This window comes from Tenrec ecaudatus, chromosome 13 (genome assembly GCF_050624435.1).
Source record: "Tenrec ecaudatus isolate mTenEca1 chromosome 13, mTenEca1.hap1, whole genome shotgun sequence".
NCBI classification, from domain to species: Eukaryota; Metazoa; Chordata; class Mammalia; order Afrosoricida; family Tenrecidae; genus Tenrec; species Tenrec ecaudatus.
The window spans coordinates 77,601,686-77,616,290 of record NC_134542.1 but is presented as its reverse complement, the minus strand read 5'-3'; the positions used below and the strand labels follow the sequence as shown (position 1 = coordinate 77,616,290).

Here is a 14,605-nt window from a genome sequence, read left to right as displayed (position 1 = left end):
GTCAATTCTGTGATTCCATCCTTGGAAACATTTTTCAACCCCCCCTTTTTTTTTCTTCACCTCTTTCTCCATCATCAAATTGCTGTTCTTTCATGTTCCTCTTCATTTATGGAAACAAAAAGAAGTCACACAGAGTGAGGTCAGGTGAATAAGGTGCACGGGGCAAGAGAGGCATGCTGCTTTTGTTTTTTATTTTTGCCCCAAACTAGTGCTCTGAGATGGCTGCATGAGCAGGTGCATTGACATAGTGGCAAAACCGGTTCCCCATCAGCCACAAATCAGGCCTTTTTTGTCACACACTGTTATGCAATCTTTTCAGAACCTCTAAATAGAAAGCTTGAATAACAGTCTGACCTGGAGGATTGAACTCCAAATGTACTATCCCTCTCACACCAACACAAACCAATAAATGGCATCAGTTTTGAGGAGGGGGTATCCCCTTGTACTTTGTATCAGAATATAGAGCAAGTTGTTAATGTGAAAAATATTTTTGAAATATTCATTTGATTTTTAAAGTCCTTGCAATGCTTGGATACAAGTCACTGTTATATAGAACAGCCAACCTACATATGTTCATCTATATGAGGTTCATTGAGATTGCTCTAAGTACTTTAGGACATGTACCAGTTTGTACTTAGTTATCACATGGAAATTTTTACTATTGTCTAATTTACTTTGAAACACATCATACATTTAAAATGTATTAATATTCTAAATGAAAATTTATTTAAAAATATGATGCATAAAAATTAAAACTTGAAACTTCTATATTCTGAGACATTATAAGTGTCATGCCTCTCATGCTTACAATACTTTGTACTTATTTGACATGGTCATGTTATAGAAACAAAAATACTTATTTTGATGATGGGCTTATGTCTAGAAGGTTGAAAAACTTAATAAAGTATAACATTACAATAACCATTTAGCACACCTTTAAAGTAATGCAAAAACATTTCTAAAATGTTATTCTTTCATTAGTAGCGAGAAATAAAATACATATCTATAGTAAGAATATATGTTTATGCAGAGTAAAGATTTTAGATGAGCCATTAGTTATTCTTATATCTGAAGTTCTATTTGGGATACTGATTACTAGACAAAAATTTTTTACTGTATTGTGTTTTTTGGAGGGAAGATGAGACTATTTTGCTCAACAAATGTTGATTTGCTGTCTTTGATGTTTTATAATAGACATGTTGTAGTCCTAGACATTTTTAGTTACTGCTATAAACTTCTGTTAAGTATAAGATGAGACGATAGAATTGCAGTCATGAATCGCAAGTCTGCACATAGATTCACATAAACACAAGATATTTTACAGGCCTAGTTGTCATATTCAGGCAACGCCTAGATTTTTCTGAAAACTGGATTCTGAGAGATTCTGTCACCGTCTGTCCCATCACCCTTTATCTGAACACACATAAATCTTGGAGGCATACGTTACAGTAATAAAAACTTGGAAACATTTCTAATAAGATTCATATCTCCAATTAAGTATTGTTGTAGAATATGCTGTCAAAAATGGTTTTCTAAGCCCAGGCTTATAACACCTCCTTGTGACTCTGTTTTGCTCCTTGCACGCTTTACATAATTATGTGTGCTGACAATTCTGAAAATATGTATAGGTTTTTACTAATTTAGGAATAAATCTCCTACTCGTAAGCGAAAGAAGTGTGAAGGGCCTTTATTACTACAGTTTGCAATTTACGTATGAACTTCCAAATCTGACAAACTCTAGGTAAACAGACAAATCAAAATTCATAGCCATAGATGTAGATTTGACTTTCTGTTTATAAATATGCAATAGCAGTATACATTTTATGTGCAGTACTAATGAGAGATCCAAAAGGATTGAAAGACTTCCAAAAGAGGAAAAATAGTGCCCCTAGTATTAAAAACATAATCAACAGAGCATTTTATGCAAAACAATTGACTTTTTCTTCCAAGAATATAGGACAGGGAGTGAACAGAAGGAGGATTTCCCAGAAAACAAAAGCCAGATACATTTTCCTTCCCAAGCCTAGGCAGAGAAATGAGTTCCCTCCTCTAGTGGAATGTCCTTTGACCTTGAGGGCCAATGGACTTTTAAAATTATGGAACAGTGAGTGAACAGAATGAGAAATTTTCCCCAAAAAAACTTGAAAACTGAATAATTTTCCCCTTCCAAGCATAAAAATAAGTTCCCTCCTCTAGTGGAATGGTCTTTTCCTTTCGAGGCAAAACAATTGACTTTCTCTCCAAATTGGACTGGTGCTCTAAACAGCTCTGAATGAGTCAGATGAGTAAGATTTCCACTTCCTTAATTCACCTGCGCATGCTCCCTCGGAAGTCCCTCCAAATGGTCAGCATTCAGAGACTGCATTTGCGGTGTGACTCTGCATTATTTGCAGATTAGATCAACAACATAGTGTATTGACTTGCTCCTCTCCTTCCCAAATCCACACTCCTTTGTTTATACCATTTTCGTGATTTGTGATAATTTGTCAATCTCACCTCCAAATACACTTACTTTACTTGTTGTGTATTTTTTTGAATTTGGTGTTGCAGGATGCTATGGATTCACCATGCATTTTTAATGCCTCCATGCTGTGTTTAACTTTCACTTTTCATTAAGCATCAAAACTGTGAGAATTAAATGCCTGATTCTGATGTTTCAATAAAAAGTGACAGTTACATTTGGGAAAACAACAGCAAAAATAATAGAAAAATAATATCTACTTTGACATTAGGGCTCAGAAAAGGATATGGATAGAAAGTATTCCAAAGAAATAGCTAAAAAAAATTCAAATAATTTCTGTGACATTAGAGAGATTTCCTGACAATAAAAACAAGTCTTTTACATGAAACAATCTAGAAAGAAAGCTGTATTGATACATGTGTTTATAATTTTGGTCATGCCTTCAATATTATTGTAGATGTTTTTATTATGAAACTATTATAAAACATAATTATCTTTATGATGACTTATAAAAATAATTTAAGGTTCTTAATTTCCTTAGGCACAGAGTGTCTTTGTGCCATTTTGCTCTTTACTAGTGATTTCTAATGTTTTTTCCTCCATGTATCCCTTTTCCCTTTTAACCAGAATACTTCTAAATCTGTATGCTGATTTTTACTTATCGCTTCCAAATGCATTACAGAGCAGACAATTTCTGACTCACTGCTCAAAGGCATAAGCTACATGAAAACATTTCATTTGAAGGGTTGGGATATGACTTGACTTTTCAAACCTGGGTAAATTCCAGCCCTTAAAACAATGTGCACCTTTATTTGGGGGTGATTTTTATTTCTAGGTTTTGGAAATCAATTGTGTGTCTTCATCAGCACTTCTTTCACAAATGCTGCATCTTTTGTTTTCAGGTGGATAATGTTTTCATGTGTTTGAATAGGGTGGTTAAGCATGGTGGTCTCAGAAAAATGATGCCAAGAGTTTAAGAATTATAATATTTTTCCTTCAAAGGAAAAAATAGTGAGAATAGTAATTTTCAGAGTAACTTGAGAGAAGACCTGTTGAAAGATTCATGTAGGTAACAGCATTAAACCATTGTGTTACAAAGACAATATTTTTCATGTGTCAAAAAAATCAAGATGACTTTGTTGATTCAATGGATGGGTCTATTCAGAAAATGGAGAAGATGTACTGGTGTTACTGTGCCTCTGAGTGTCAAGCTCGTGTCTTTCAGACTAGTTCTTAACAACAATAATATTTCTGGTATGGTGTATTTAAATTGCTTATTTGTTATATTGCATTAATTATTTTCAGGTATGACTTTTTCCCCTCCAAGTTATGTAAATTCTTTTCATGTTTTTGAAGTGTAAGTCACCTAATCAACATTTTCTAAGTATTTAGTCTTTCTTTCTTCATATTCTCTATTTCCATGAATAAATGTATTGTTGCTCATGTATGTAACCTTGTCATTCATCTTTATATTTCTTTATTTTGCTCTGTCTTGTGTCTGTCTCTAACAGGCTCATCTCATCTCTGTACCTCCCTCACCTCCTACCCTTTGGGCACTCTAAGTGCGTTGAAAGTTCCTGAGGTAGTGTAAACCAGCTGGGTTTCCAGGTTCCTCGGGATGTACTGCCATGTCTTCAACCCAGTTTCCTTCTAATAGACACGGTTTTCTATGTCAAATAATGATACACTTAAGCAATATATCATTTATCTATTGGTTTGAATTTGGCTACATAGAAATTTAAAAGCTGCTGTTTTGTGATACTTGCGTACATAATTTAATTTGAAAAAGAACTATAGAAAGAGACAGAAATAAGTTAAAACAGCAGACATTTTCAGAACATATTTACAGTCGTGTTTCTGTAATAAAATGCTTTCATAGTTACTTTTAAAAGACTCTTGTAATTATGTAAGTTTGTGGAATAGTGTCTGGCATAATCTACTATTCCTCACCCTGACATTAGGAGAGCTGAAGTGACTTTGCCTATTGAGAAAGTCATGGGGTCACAAGCAGCAAAGATATGTTTATTTTTTTCTGATTAATTGTCACCCCAGTTGTTTTTTATTACTTGTCCTAGAAAAATGTGAGGTCTACAATTGCCTTTTATCTGATTGATATATGATCCCTACATGGTTATCTAGGGAAAAAGAACAATTTATAGCTGAAAGGAAAATTAATTCAAACAGATGCTTCTATGGATACTGCACAATGTATAGCTTAATTGATAAGATGAATAATATGTAAATATTAGAATTTTGGATTTTGGATGAAGAATTCTGAACGTAACAGTTTAGGAAATAAATTGTGGCAAATAGATGATGATAGATTTATTTAACATTTATATTTAAATAGTCATGAACACTTACCAACTAATACTAATATTTATCAGTTTTTAAATATTTACCCCAAAGATAATAAAACTACTAAGTTAACATATATCTTTAAAATTTTTTGTCCATTTTTAAATTGTCTTTTTCATGTCTCTAAATTATTATATTATAATAATATAAATATAGCAATTATATTCACTTATGGACAATATTGACCTGGACAATGATTAGTGTACAAAGTGAAGGTTAAATAAATAAATGGACAAACAATTATGTTTACAAGAATTGTGGTATAGTGAGTAGAAACCATAAACAATTAGCCTTTTAAAAAGTTCCCACACACATACAAGTGCTAAATCCTAAATTTACATTATATTCTCCTGAAGGGGAAATTTTTTTTCCCTATTAGGAACATACCTATTTTTGTTCTGAAAGCAAATTGCTGTGCCTAAAAAGTATCATTTTGTGTTTTATTATTACTTTAGATTAGAGACCGGCTAGAACACAAGAGATGCCTTTTCAAAACCCAGCGTCACTGATTTTTCTTATCAATAAAGCCCAGACCCGCTGTCATTGCGATGATTCCAGCTCAGAATTTGAATGCCGTAGTTGATTCCACCCAACTCTCAGCTCCCATGAGTCAGCATCGACTTCACAACACACTTGTTTAGAATGACCCAAGACAAACATGTTAGTTTAACTTTTAAATATGAGCCCTGATGCATTTTTCTGTATCTGGTCAAATTTTCAGATACTGCATTGAAGCTAGGTATGGGTTTATTTTAACAAATTAATGTTCATATTTAAAAATAATACATGGATTTGGAGTGTTCTTCAAACCTTACAGAACTTCATATTGTGACTAAATACATTTAACCACTAGTACTTATCTCTAATACTTTACTACTATTTCAGAAACAGAAAAAACTCTACATTTGTGTCTTTTAGGTCTATATCAGAGTTTTGGTGTTTTAAATTGCTTTTTAACCTGCATTAGCATATAATCTTTGCACATATATTCTCCAATTTATAACAAGCATGAGTTTTACTGTTTTCTAGGATACCTCCTAAAGAGTCTGGTAGCACTGTGGGTTAGGCATTGAACTGCTAACTGAAAGGTCAGCGGTTTAAATCCACTGCTCCTTGAGAGGAAGACAAGGCTGTCTGCTCCCATAAAGAATTACAGCCTCAAAACTCTTGTTTAAAAGTGGATCAACTTGTTGGCAGGGGGGTTGATTTTGGTTTTAGTATGTCTTCTGCTGGTTAAATGTTATTGTGGTTATAATTAGTTTCAATTAAAATACTTGTTAAAATTTCTAAATTCATTTTTGTTGTGATATAACATTTTAAAAATTGTTATCAAGCTTAAAATGACAATAGCCTAGAAGATATATCTCAAACATATTAATACTGACAGGAGGAAACACAAATAATAGTGCTTTAATTATATTAGGGGAGTGGAGGGTAATTTATGAAATGTTCTGCTTAAAGTACACATATGAAAAAATATGTCTTTCAATTTCTAAAAATTTTGAATTACAACCTAATTTCGGGCCAGTTCAATACATTCACAGTTGAGTGTTTTGCTTTGGAATGACTTTTTGTGTGTGTGTGTTTACAGATGTAATTAAGTCAGGGTCCTTCCATGTTATTTTATACTACAAGAACTAAATGATTAGAAAAGAACAAATATATATTTATTTGATTTCCTGTGCCTTGAATTTCACCCCTCATTATTACAGAACATTCAGTAAATTTAGGTTTAAATATATCTAATGTTCTAACTGATGGAAATATGGAGAAAGGATGTGAAACTGGTGATTGAAGACATCTGTTAGTAGCACAAATGCATTATGTGAAAGGTTCTTTCTTTAAGATTACAGTTATTATGTTGAGAATGGTAAATTGAATGGCTGCTAAGGAACAGTTCGGGCGTGGCTGCACACTGCAGTGAGAAATGGGAGAATGACAGTAATTTATGCAGCTTCAGTCTGACATTTCTGTGAAGCTTATGTACTTCCCGGGCATTACTAAAATAAGACACTGTGTACATGGTTTGAGGTGAATTTGCTTTAAAATATCATTTTATTTTTATCTTCCCCAAATGTACTATTTTACTTTTCTTAAAGAGAGAAATATTTAAGTTCTGCAAGAGCCTTAAACCTATTATTTTCTGGCAGTAAAAGTTTTAAAGCATTAAAAAATGTGCCTATTAATTCTTGACCCCTGTTTGGGGACCTTAATAGTCTAAAAATAAAAATTACAGTACTATTTGAAAGTGATTTATTAGAATTATTAATCATACTTAGATTTTCTAGGTAGTAAAGAAAGAGTGGTCGTCTGTAAATAATTCAAAGAAAACTTTATGTGCTTCCACACTCCAAATTTTAAAATGTCCTGGTAGGTACAGACAGCTAGGTATTGGAGCTAAGGCAAAGGATGAATTTTGAAAATATTGCAGAGTCCGTAGAGAAAAGAGGTAGGCACAGAGAAGAGAGTATTCTCGCTATCTAAGACTGATAGCAATTAGAAGAGCAGTACTTTGAAGCCAATGCATTATGATCATAAATATGGCCAAGACTGCAAAGTTAGGTTGTCAGTTGCTTGTTTCACAGCAAAAATAACAAGTGGGGAAAATAAGTTACAGAAGAAGAGTGATACATATGGAATTAAGTAAATTCCATTCATTTTTATCACATATACATTAAGTCCAAACAGACATCAGGTGACTTATTACTGCAAAGAATATTTGGAATCAGTGAACGATGATTTTTCATTAACCTTTACTTGCTATTGCCTCATTTTCCACTCTACGGTCCTCTGACTTAAGTAACACAACGATCTTTTCTGTAGTGGAAATTAAAAAGGCTACAGAATGATTAACTTGCTGTTTAGCATTAATAGAAAATGATTACAATTCAAGCTCAATATTTTCTTGTGCAGGCAGATCAATGTAAGCATGCTTAGACGATTGGAAAGGGAGCCTGGTGGCATAGTGGGTTTTGCGTTGGCTTGCTAACTGCAGGGCCAGCAGTTGGACAGCTCCGGCCCATCCCTCTGTGGGAGGCAGATGAGGCTTTCTACTTCTGTCAATAGCCAGCTTCTGAAACCCACAGGGGCAGTTCTTCTCTGCCCTACACACTCGCTGTGAGTCGGCATTGACTCCACAGCAGTGGGGTTTGGACACTACTGAAGAATGACAGACAAGAATCACATTCCCAGTGTTTGGTCTGTATGATGTAAATATATTTCTAACTAAACCTCTGGTTAAAACAAAAGGAAACAGCTGTTGCCGAGGTGATTCTGCTGTATGGTGATGCCATGGGTTCCAGAGGATTTCCCCTGGCGGATTTTTCACAAGTAGATCCTTTCTTGTGAGGCACCTGAAGTGTGGGTGCACTTGAAGTGTTGCTCTTTCAGGTAATAGTGGAGCGCTTTACCATTTGGGCCACCCAGAGAGAGACTCTCAACCTCTCATATGTTGGTGGTCTGGTTTCGGTCACGTTGATTTTGATTCATGATGGCCCTATGTGTGTGGACTATAAGGCTGTCAACTTTTGAAAGAAGGTCATCAGGCCTTACCGTCAGGGCACCACTGTGTGGGGTTGAACCTACAACCTTTTGGCTAGTAGTACAATGCTTTATCATTTGAGCCACCCGGGGACTCCTTGAACACTTCATATAGCAATCTCTAAAACCTACTGTCAAAGAATTTTCTTCTCCTAGTTTGTTTTCTAGATACAATAGAAGATAGAAATGTGTGGTGAACTTTCAGAATCAATATTCATACCCCTTAAAAAAACACAACCTCCTGTTTTATTTATTGATTTATATTGAAATATTTTAGCCATTTATTATGGTGCATGATTCCATCATAATTTACATAATTTTGTAAATTCCATTGAAATGTTTAATTTCCATCAATGAGCTAAAATGTGTACTTAAAAATTAATGGTAATTCTCATAAGCAAACCCCTTGAAAAGCCACATAAATATGTCAGTTTGATCATTAATCAGAATCAAATATTACAAGAGTTACATTAAACACTTTTCCTAAATTAAAAAAAAGATTTTACATTCCTTAATCTGAGCTTCAATCTTAATAGATTTCCTTCTTATCTCTAAAAATATACCATTAGTTTTGGTTGAAATTTACAAATAATATTTCAAAATGATGATGAGGCTCAAATTTTTTTCCTACACGATCTTTCTGAGCATAACCCTGTCGTTTGAGTTTTATTTGAGAATTGGTTTACATTTTCTTGAAGAAATTCTCCCATTTCTATCTGTAATTGATAAATAAGAACTTTTGCATTGATATAGATCCATTTTATATTGACCCTTCATGCTTACATGATAACCTTGTTAAGAAACCTGTTAATCTAGTTTAATTGAAATTTATGTTCCATCCCATGTGTCTAGAATTATGTTAATAATTGTTTGTATTCTGTAATAATAATTTCTTTTAGCAGGTCAGGTTGTTTCTCCTCAGTCTGCTCCAGCCTGTGTTGAAAATAAAAATGATGTGAGCAGAGAAAACAGCACTGTCGATTTTAGCAAGGTAAGCATTGCATCTAAGTGAGCTGCTAAATGACTCCTAGAAATCCCTACCCACTGCTAAGAGGGGTTGGCACAAATTTTTGCATGCCCATTCTTATAACCAAAGCTTGATGTTTTATGGATAATGTTAGTATTTAATTCCACATGTCAAGTTTTGCTTATTTAAAAAAACAAATGTGGAAGTCAATTCACATTTCTCAGGTTTCAGCCACTTGGTTTGATATAAAACTCAAGTCAAATAAAATAGAATGATTGGCTTTATGGACAATTTCACAAGTGTTTAATTTCTTGTTTAAATGTTTGCCTTTTTTTCAAAATCACTTTTCCTATGTGCTTAGAAAAGCAAATCATACACTATAAAATTCTACTATCATTGCAATTTAGAAAAGGGGATTTAAGGAATCACTTAGAGAACATAGGTGAGTTTTGAATAAAAACATACTAAGGAATATGTTTAAGTGCTATAAGTCTAATTGGAGACAATTGAAGATGGAATCATTTACACGAGTGGATCGTGTTAGGAAAATAAAACTTTGTCGCAATAATGCAATTGTGATGAGCAAATTCTGACATTCTATAACATGCCGCTGCCGGCAAACTATTAAATGGGAAAGAGTAGGAGTTCCAATACTGGCAGCAAACCTCTTACCTGAGTGGCTGAACCCCTAGTAACTCAGAGTGATAGATTGAAGCTGTTAGCACTGGCGATAATTGTAACAGTGGGAGGAGGTGGGAATGGGAGGAAGTATCCTAAATCAAAGTTCTGCAAAGATTAGTATCCCTTAGCTCCTTGGGGCAGTTTCAGAATCCCTCAGCCAATGCCCGGATGAGTGGGGACTGGTGACGGGCATGCTCTCCCCCTGGTGCCCAGTGGGATTTCCGTGGGAGCGTGGTGTACCAGCTTAAGTGTGTTACTTATGCGTGCAGGGCCAGGGAGGCCAACCAAAGGGGCATACTAGTCCATGTGGGATGAAACCAAGGCATGACAAAGGACCTCCACACCAGCAAGAGAGAGAGGTGAGGGCATCCGTGGGCTCTGTTTCTACAAGGGTTCAAAGCTTCTTGCACTGTGTGGAGGCATGCAATTCAAATACGAAGCCAGTTTAAACATGCTCCATCTGCCACTCCAATAAAAAAAAGTATCTTTTAAAAGCATTACATCTTCATTCATCTGCAATTTGGAATAACATTGTTGTCTCAAACCACCATATATTTAATTTCTGGTCTCAACTGGAAACATGATCTTAAAAGCAATGATGTAAGAAGCTGCTTACTTATTTATGGACGCTTTAACAGCATGGGCCGAGTCCAAAAGTTTTGCAATAGAGTAGTGAAAACCTGTAGTCAACACAGATCTCAAAATGGGAAGCTATTGTTTCTTGACTCATCCTCCATTGAGCCTACACTTTTCAAGGATGGTGTGTTCATCCAACTCTTCGCCTGAAGAATTCTGTACTCTTTGGTTGACACCACACCAAAAGTAGTTTCAGCATCCTTGAGAGCACAAATTGTGCTTTTCAATGATTTTTCAGTTTGGAGAACAAAAAGCAGTGTGAAGGAGTAAGATCAGGGCTCGAGGATGGGAGGGATGGAGTTTCCCAATGAAATTCTTACAGAACAGTTCTTGCTTGCCTCTGAAAATGAGCAAGTGACTTGTCTTGACAGAAAACACATTCCTCACCACAACTTTTGTTGCCTTTTCTCACTGATGCAGTTTTCAGATTTCTTAATATTTCACAGTACACAAGCCCCCTGTGCCGCTCCCCTTCCTGCCCCACCACCCCAGTCTATACAATCTGTCAAGATTATCCTTTCAGGACCACAACAGACATGCATCTGCCCTCTGAGCTGTTCTCTCCATCTGGAAATTCACTGCCCAGCCAGTCCCTGCAGAAGTCACGGTTGTGATTGAGCCTTTGTTGTTGTTGTTGAAGACGCTGTAAAGGGACTAAGAAGAAGGCATTCCTGAGAGAACTTGTCTGCAGCCAGTCACTGACAACCATTTAAACCTTTGGCCATATGAACCCTATTAACTGTACTCTTAACTTACCCTCGTGTAATAAGAGCATTTTTAAATCCTCAAAAACAAATATAGTAAGCCACATAGCTCACCCTTTGACACTGAACTTTATACCACCATGTCATTTTTCATATAGTTGTGGGACCTTTCTTTGAAACTTCTAGAGCAATTTAGAACCAAAATGAAGATGGCCAACAGGAGAGCGTCGTCTTTATCTTTGGCCCACCCAAACAGGAAGAATTAGAGGACAGTGAAAAACACTTTGTTTCCTTTAAATCCCCGCCCCTTTTTCCTATTTAATTCCCGTTCACTGGCCCATTCTCTCTTTTCATGGACACTTTGAACCCTAGAGCTCTTGACGTGTGACAGTATTCTCTGTTGTCTCTTCTCTGTGGCACAGCACACTGGAAAGAAGGAGAGTTTTGAATAAAAGCATGAGGTCTTGAATTCTCACTCAAAGAGCAGATCTGGTCTGGGAGAATTTTTCCAACTTTCAGTCTTCTGTTTTGTCTCCATTTGTGAAATGAGAATAGCAATAGTGATTTATATATTTATTGTAAGCATTAAGCTAGCTAATTTGAAGAGTCTAGCAGAATGCTAGCACATTGTAGGTGCTCAATAAAAGGTAGTTATTAGTACTATTGTTATGGATGCTAGTGGAAAACATAGTGTCCAAATTAATATGAGAGCAGAAGTTACTGTTATTATTGGATCTCTAATTCCTCGAAGAATGCGGAGGCGCTGATTGTTGAGTGAATCTTGTGAGATTTAATAACACTTAAGCCTTTAATTTTGGAAGAAATAAGAAAACATTGGATAAAATTTCTTCCTTTTTAACTTGGGAAGGCAGAGGAACAGAGCCTTGAAGTGAACAGTCATGATTGATCACCATGGAAACACATATTAGTGTCAGATTTTGTGCAGGTACATAAATTAAGATATTTTAGCTTCTTTATTTGTTTGGCAGTAAATTTACCAAAGTTTAGGAAGTTTACAAGTTATTTTGTCCCATTAAATATTGTAAGTTTCAGACAAAATCTAGAGACAATATCCCAGGAGCACCTTGACATGTCATGAAAAAATTAATAGGCATTTATTATTTCATGCAACTTGTTCCCATGTCCTTCTCATATCCTACCTACATATTTTAATGTAGGTCCATCAAACTTGTTAATTTAAGAAGTACTTTAGGATATAATCTGAGTGGTGAGGTTTTAGCTTCCCATAATACATTTAAAAAGCAGATATGTCAAAAAATTTTATGTCCCTTTGTTTTATAAACAGGCATATAGAAGATGCTATTTTTAGTACTTCCCAAATGTTGGGGGCACATGTCATCCCAAATAATCCAAATACCATTTCACTTCTTTATTTAGAAATGATTTTCTTTTTGCATTAATCTTAAGTGTGTGAAACATAGAGTTGGATTATCAAATTCTTAGATATATGAAAAACCTTAGGCATATTCTCCTTTAATTAGTGAGAAAGCTGAATCCCATAGAGGTTAAAGAGCTGCTCAAGGTTAGGTTAGTGTCACAAACCATTTCCCTTTGGGAATCCTCTTAACCTTCTCCTTTTTCTGTAACGGGAGCCCCTGTGGCATGCTGACTATGTGCTGGCCTGCTAACTGCAAGGTTAGCAGTATGAAACCACCAGCCATCCCACTGAAGAAAGACAAGGTTTGCAGTTTCTGGAAAGAGTTACAGTTCTTGGAAACTCACCAGGGCAATTCTGTTCTTCCCTAGAGGGTCACTATGAGTCATAGTCCACTTGACGGCCATGAATTTTTATTTCTATAATGGCCTGAAGATGTAAAATTTCTTCCTATTGTTCGAACTGAATTTTCTGTACTGCATTAACGCGTATAGCTTACCCAGATGACTCCGTTTGCAGCAAGATCTTCTGATTATCTCAACCCCTCTAAGATGTGACTATTTCTCACTAACACCCTAAATACCAAATCTCCCCCCAAAAAGCACCCGTTCTCTCTTGGCACAAAGGTTAGAGAGAGAGATCCCAGAAGCATGAGTGTAAGTCCATATGTAACGAGATGCAGCTTGATTACGTCAAGATCCTGTTCCCAGGGCCAGAAAAGTCCAGTCTTTCTTTTTATTTCCTTCAAGTGTCTCTGCCCACTTGAAGATCGTTGAAGGCAAGGTAGGGAATCTTTTTCTGCCAAGGGCCATTTGAATATGTGTAACACCTTTGAGGAGCCACACAAAATTACCAACTAAAATAATAACCCACTATATTTGGCCAAACCGTGAATTAATCCATCTCTAATGTGATGGCTAGAACTACTTCTCTTTGGAGAGTTATATAGTGGTAGCTAATAGTGCTGATTTCATGGGCCTTAAATTATTTAAGAGATGTACATCAACTTACATCAGCGGAGTTATCTTACAAACCTCCAAACTCACTGACATCAAATCGATTCTGACTCCCAGTGATCCCATAGGACAGGGCAGAGCTACCCCTGTGAGTTCTGAGCCGGCAACCTTTGAAGGGTGGGGTGCAAAGCCCCTCTCTCTCCCTCAGAGGGGCTGGCGGTTTCAAATGGCCAACCTGTGGCTAGCAGCCCACCAGGAAACCACATGCCACCAGGGCTCCTCTGAGTTAGCTTAGTTGTCATTGTGTAAGTGGCTATGTTGTCCTTAAATATGATTTTTGTTGCTATTTAATTAAATGATAGCTAGATTGTAGCCCACATTTTGGATAAATTACATGTTAACACAAAAGTAGAAATACATTATATATTATACATAATGTGTAGCAAGCAGTATAACTAGATACTATATATTGCCTCGAATATATGGAGAACCCAGGAATCAGGTATGGCATTAAATATAATGTCTCACCAAGATTGTATTATATAACACAATTGATCACATTTTAGAATCAAAACATAAACTTGCTACTTTGAAAATTAAATTCTGTATAATCTAATGCCTTTTCTAAAGCTATTATCAGTGATGTATTAGGCATTATATAATAGAACAAAAATAATATATAAGAAGATATGTTTCATTTATAAAATTAAAATATTTGAGTACACGATATAATCCCTTGTTTAGTTACATTTTTGCCAAAGGCAGTTATTTCTCAAATTGCTACTTTCCCAAGGAATCTCAGAGTTCAGTGGTTAGGACTGCAGCTCACATAAGTCTGGAACCTTTTCCAGATGAAACTTGAACTTTTTCTCACAGCTACAATACATCGCAAAACAACACTCAATT

General features: G+C 35.6%; 1 protein-coding gene across 3 annotated transcripts in view; it reads left to right on the top strand.

Annotated features, from left to right (window-relative positions):
• Positions 1-14,605, top strand: part of SLC4A10 (solute carrier family 4 member 10) — a 241,254-nt gene that overhangs the window by 117,965 nt on the left and 108,684 nt on the right. The window contains exons 7-8 of one of the 3 annotated variants that reach the window (XM_075528844.1): positions 9,259-9,350; positions 10,277-10,366. In XM_075528844.1, the coding sequence (XP_075384959.1) occupies positions 9,259-9,350; positions 10,277-10,366 (182 nt within the window). The remainder of the gene's footprint in view (positions 1-9,258; positions 9,351-10,276; positions 10,367-14,605) is intronic. The other 2 variants (XM_075528846.1, XM_075528845.1) reach the window with 2 other exon arrangements.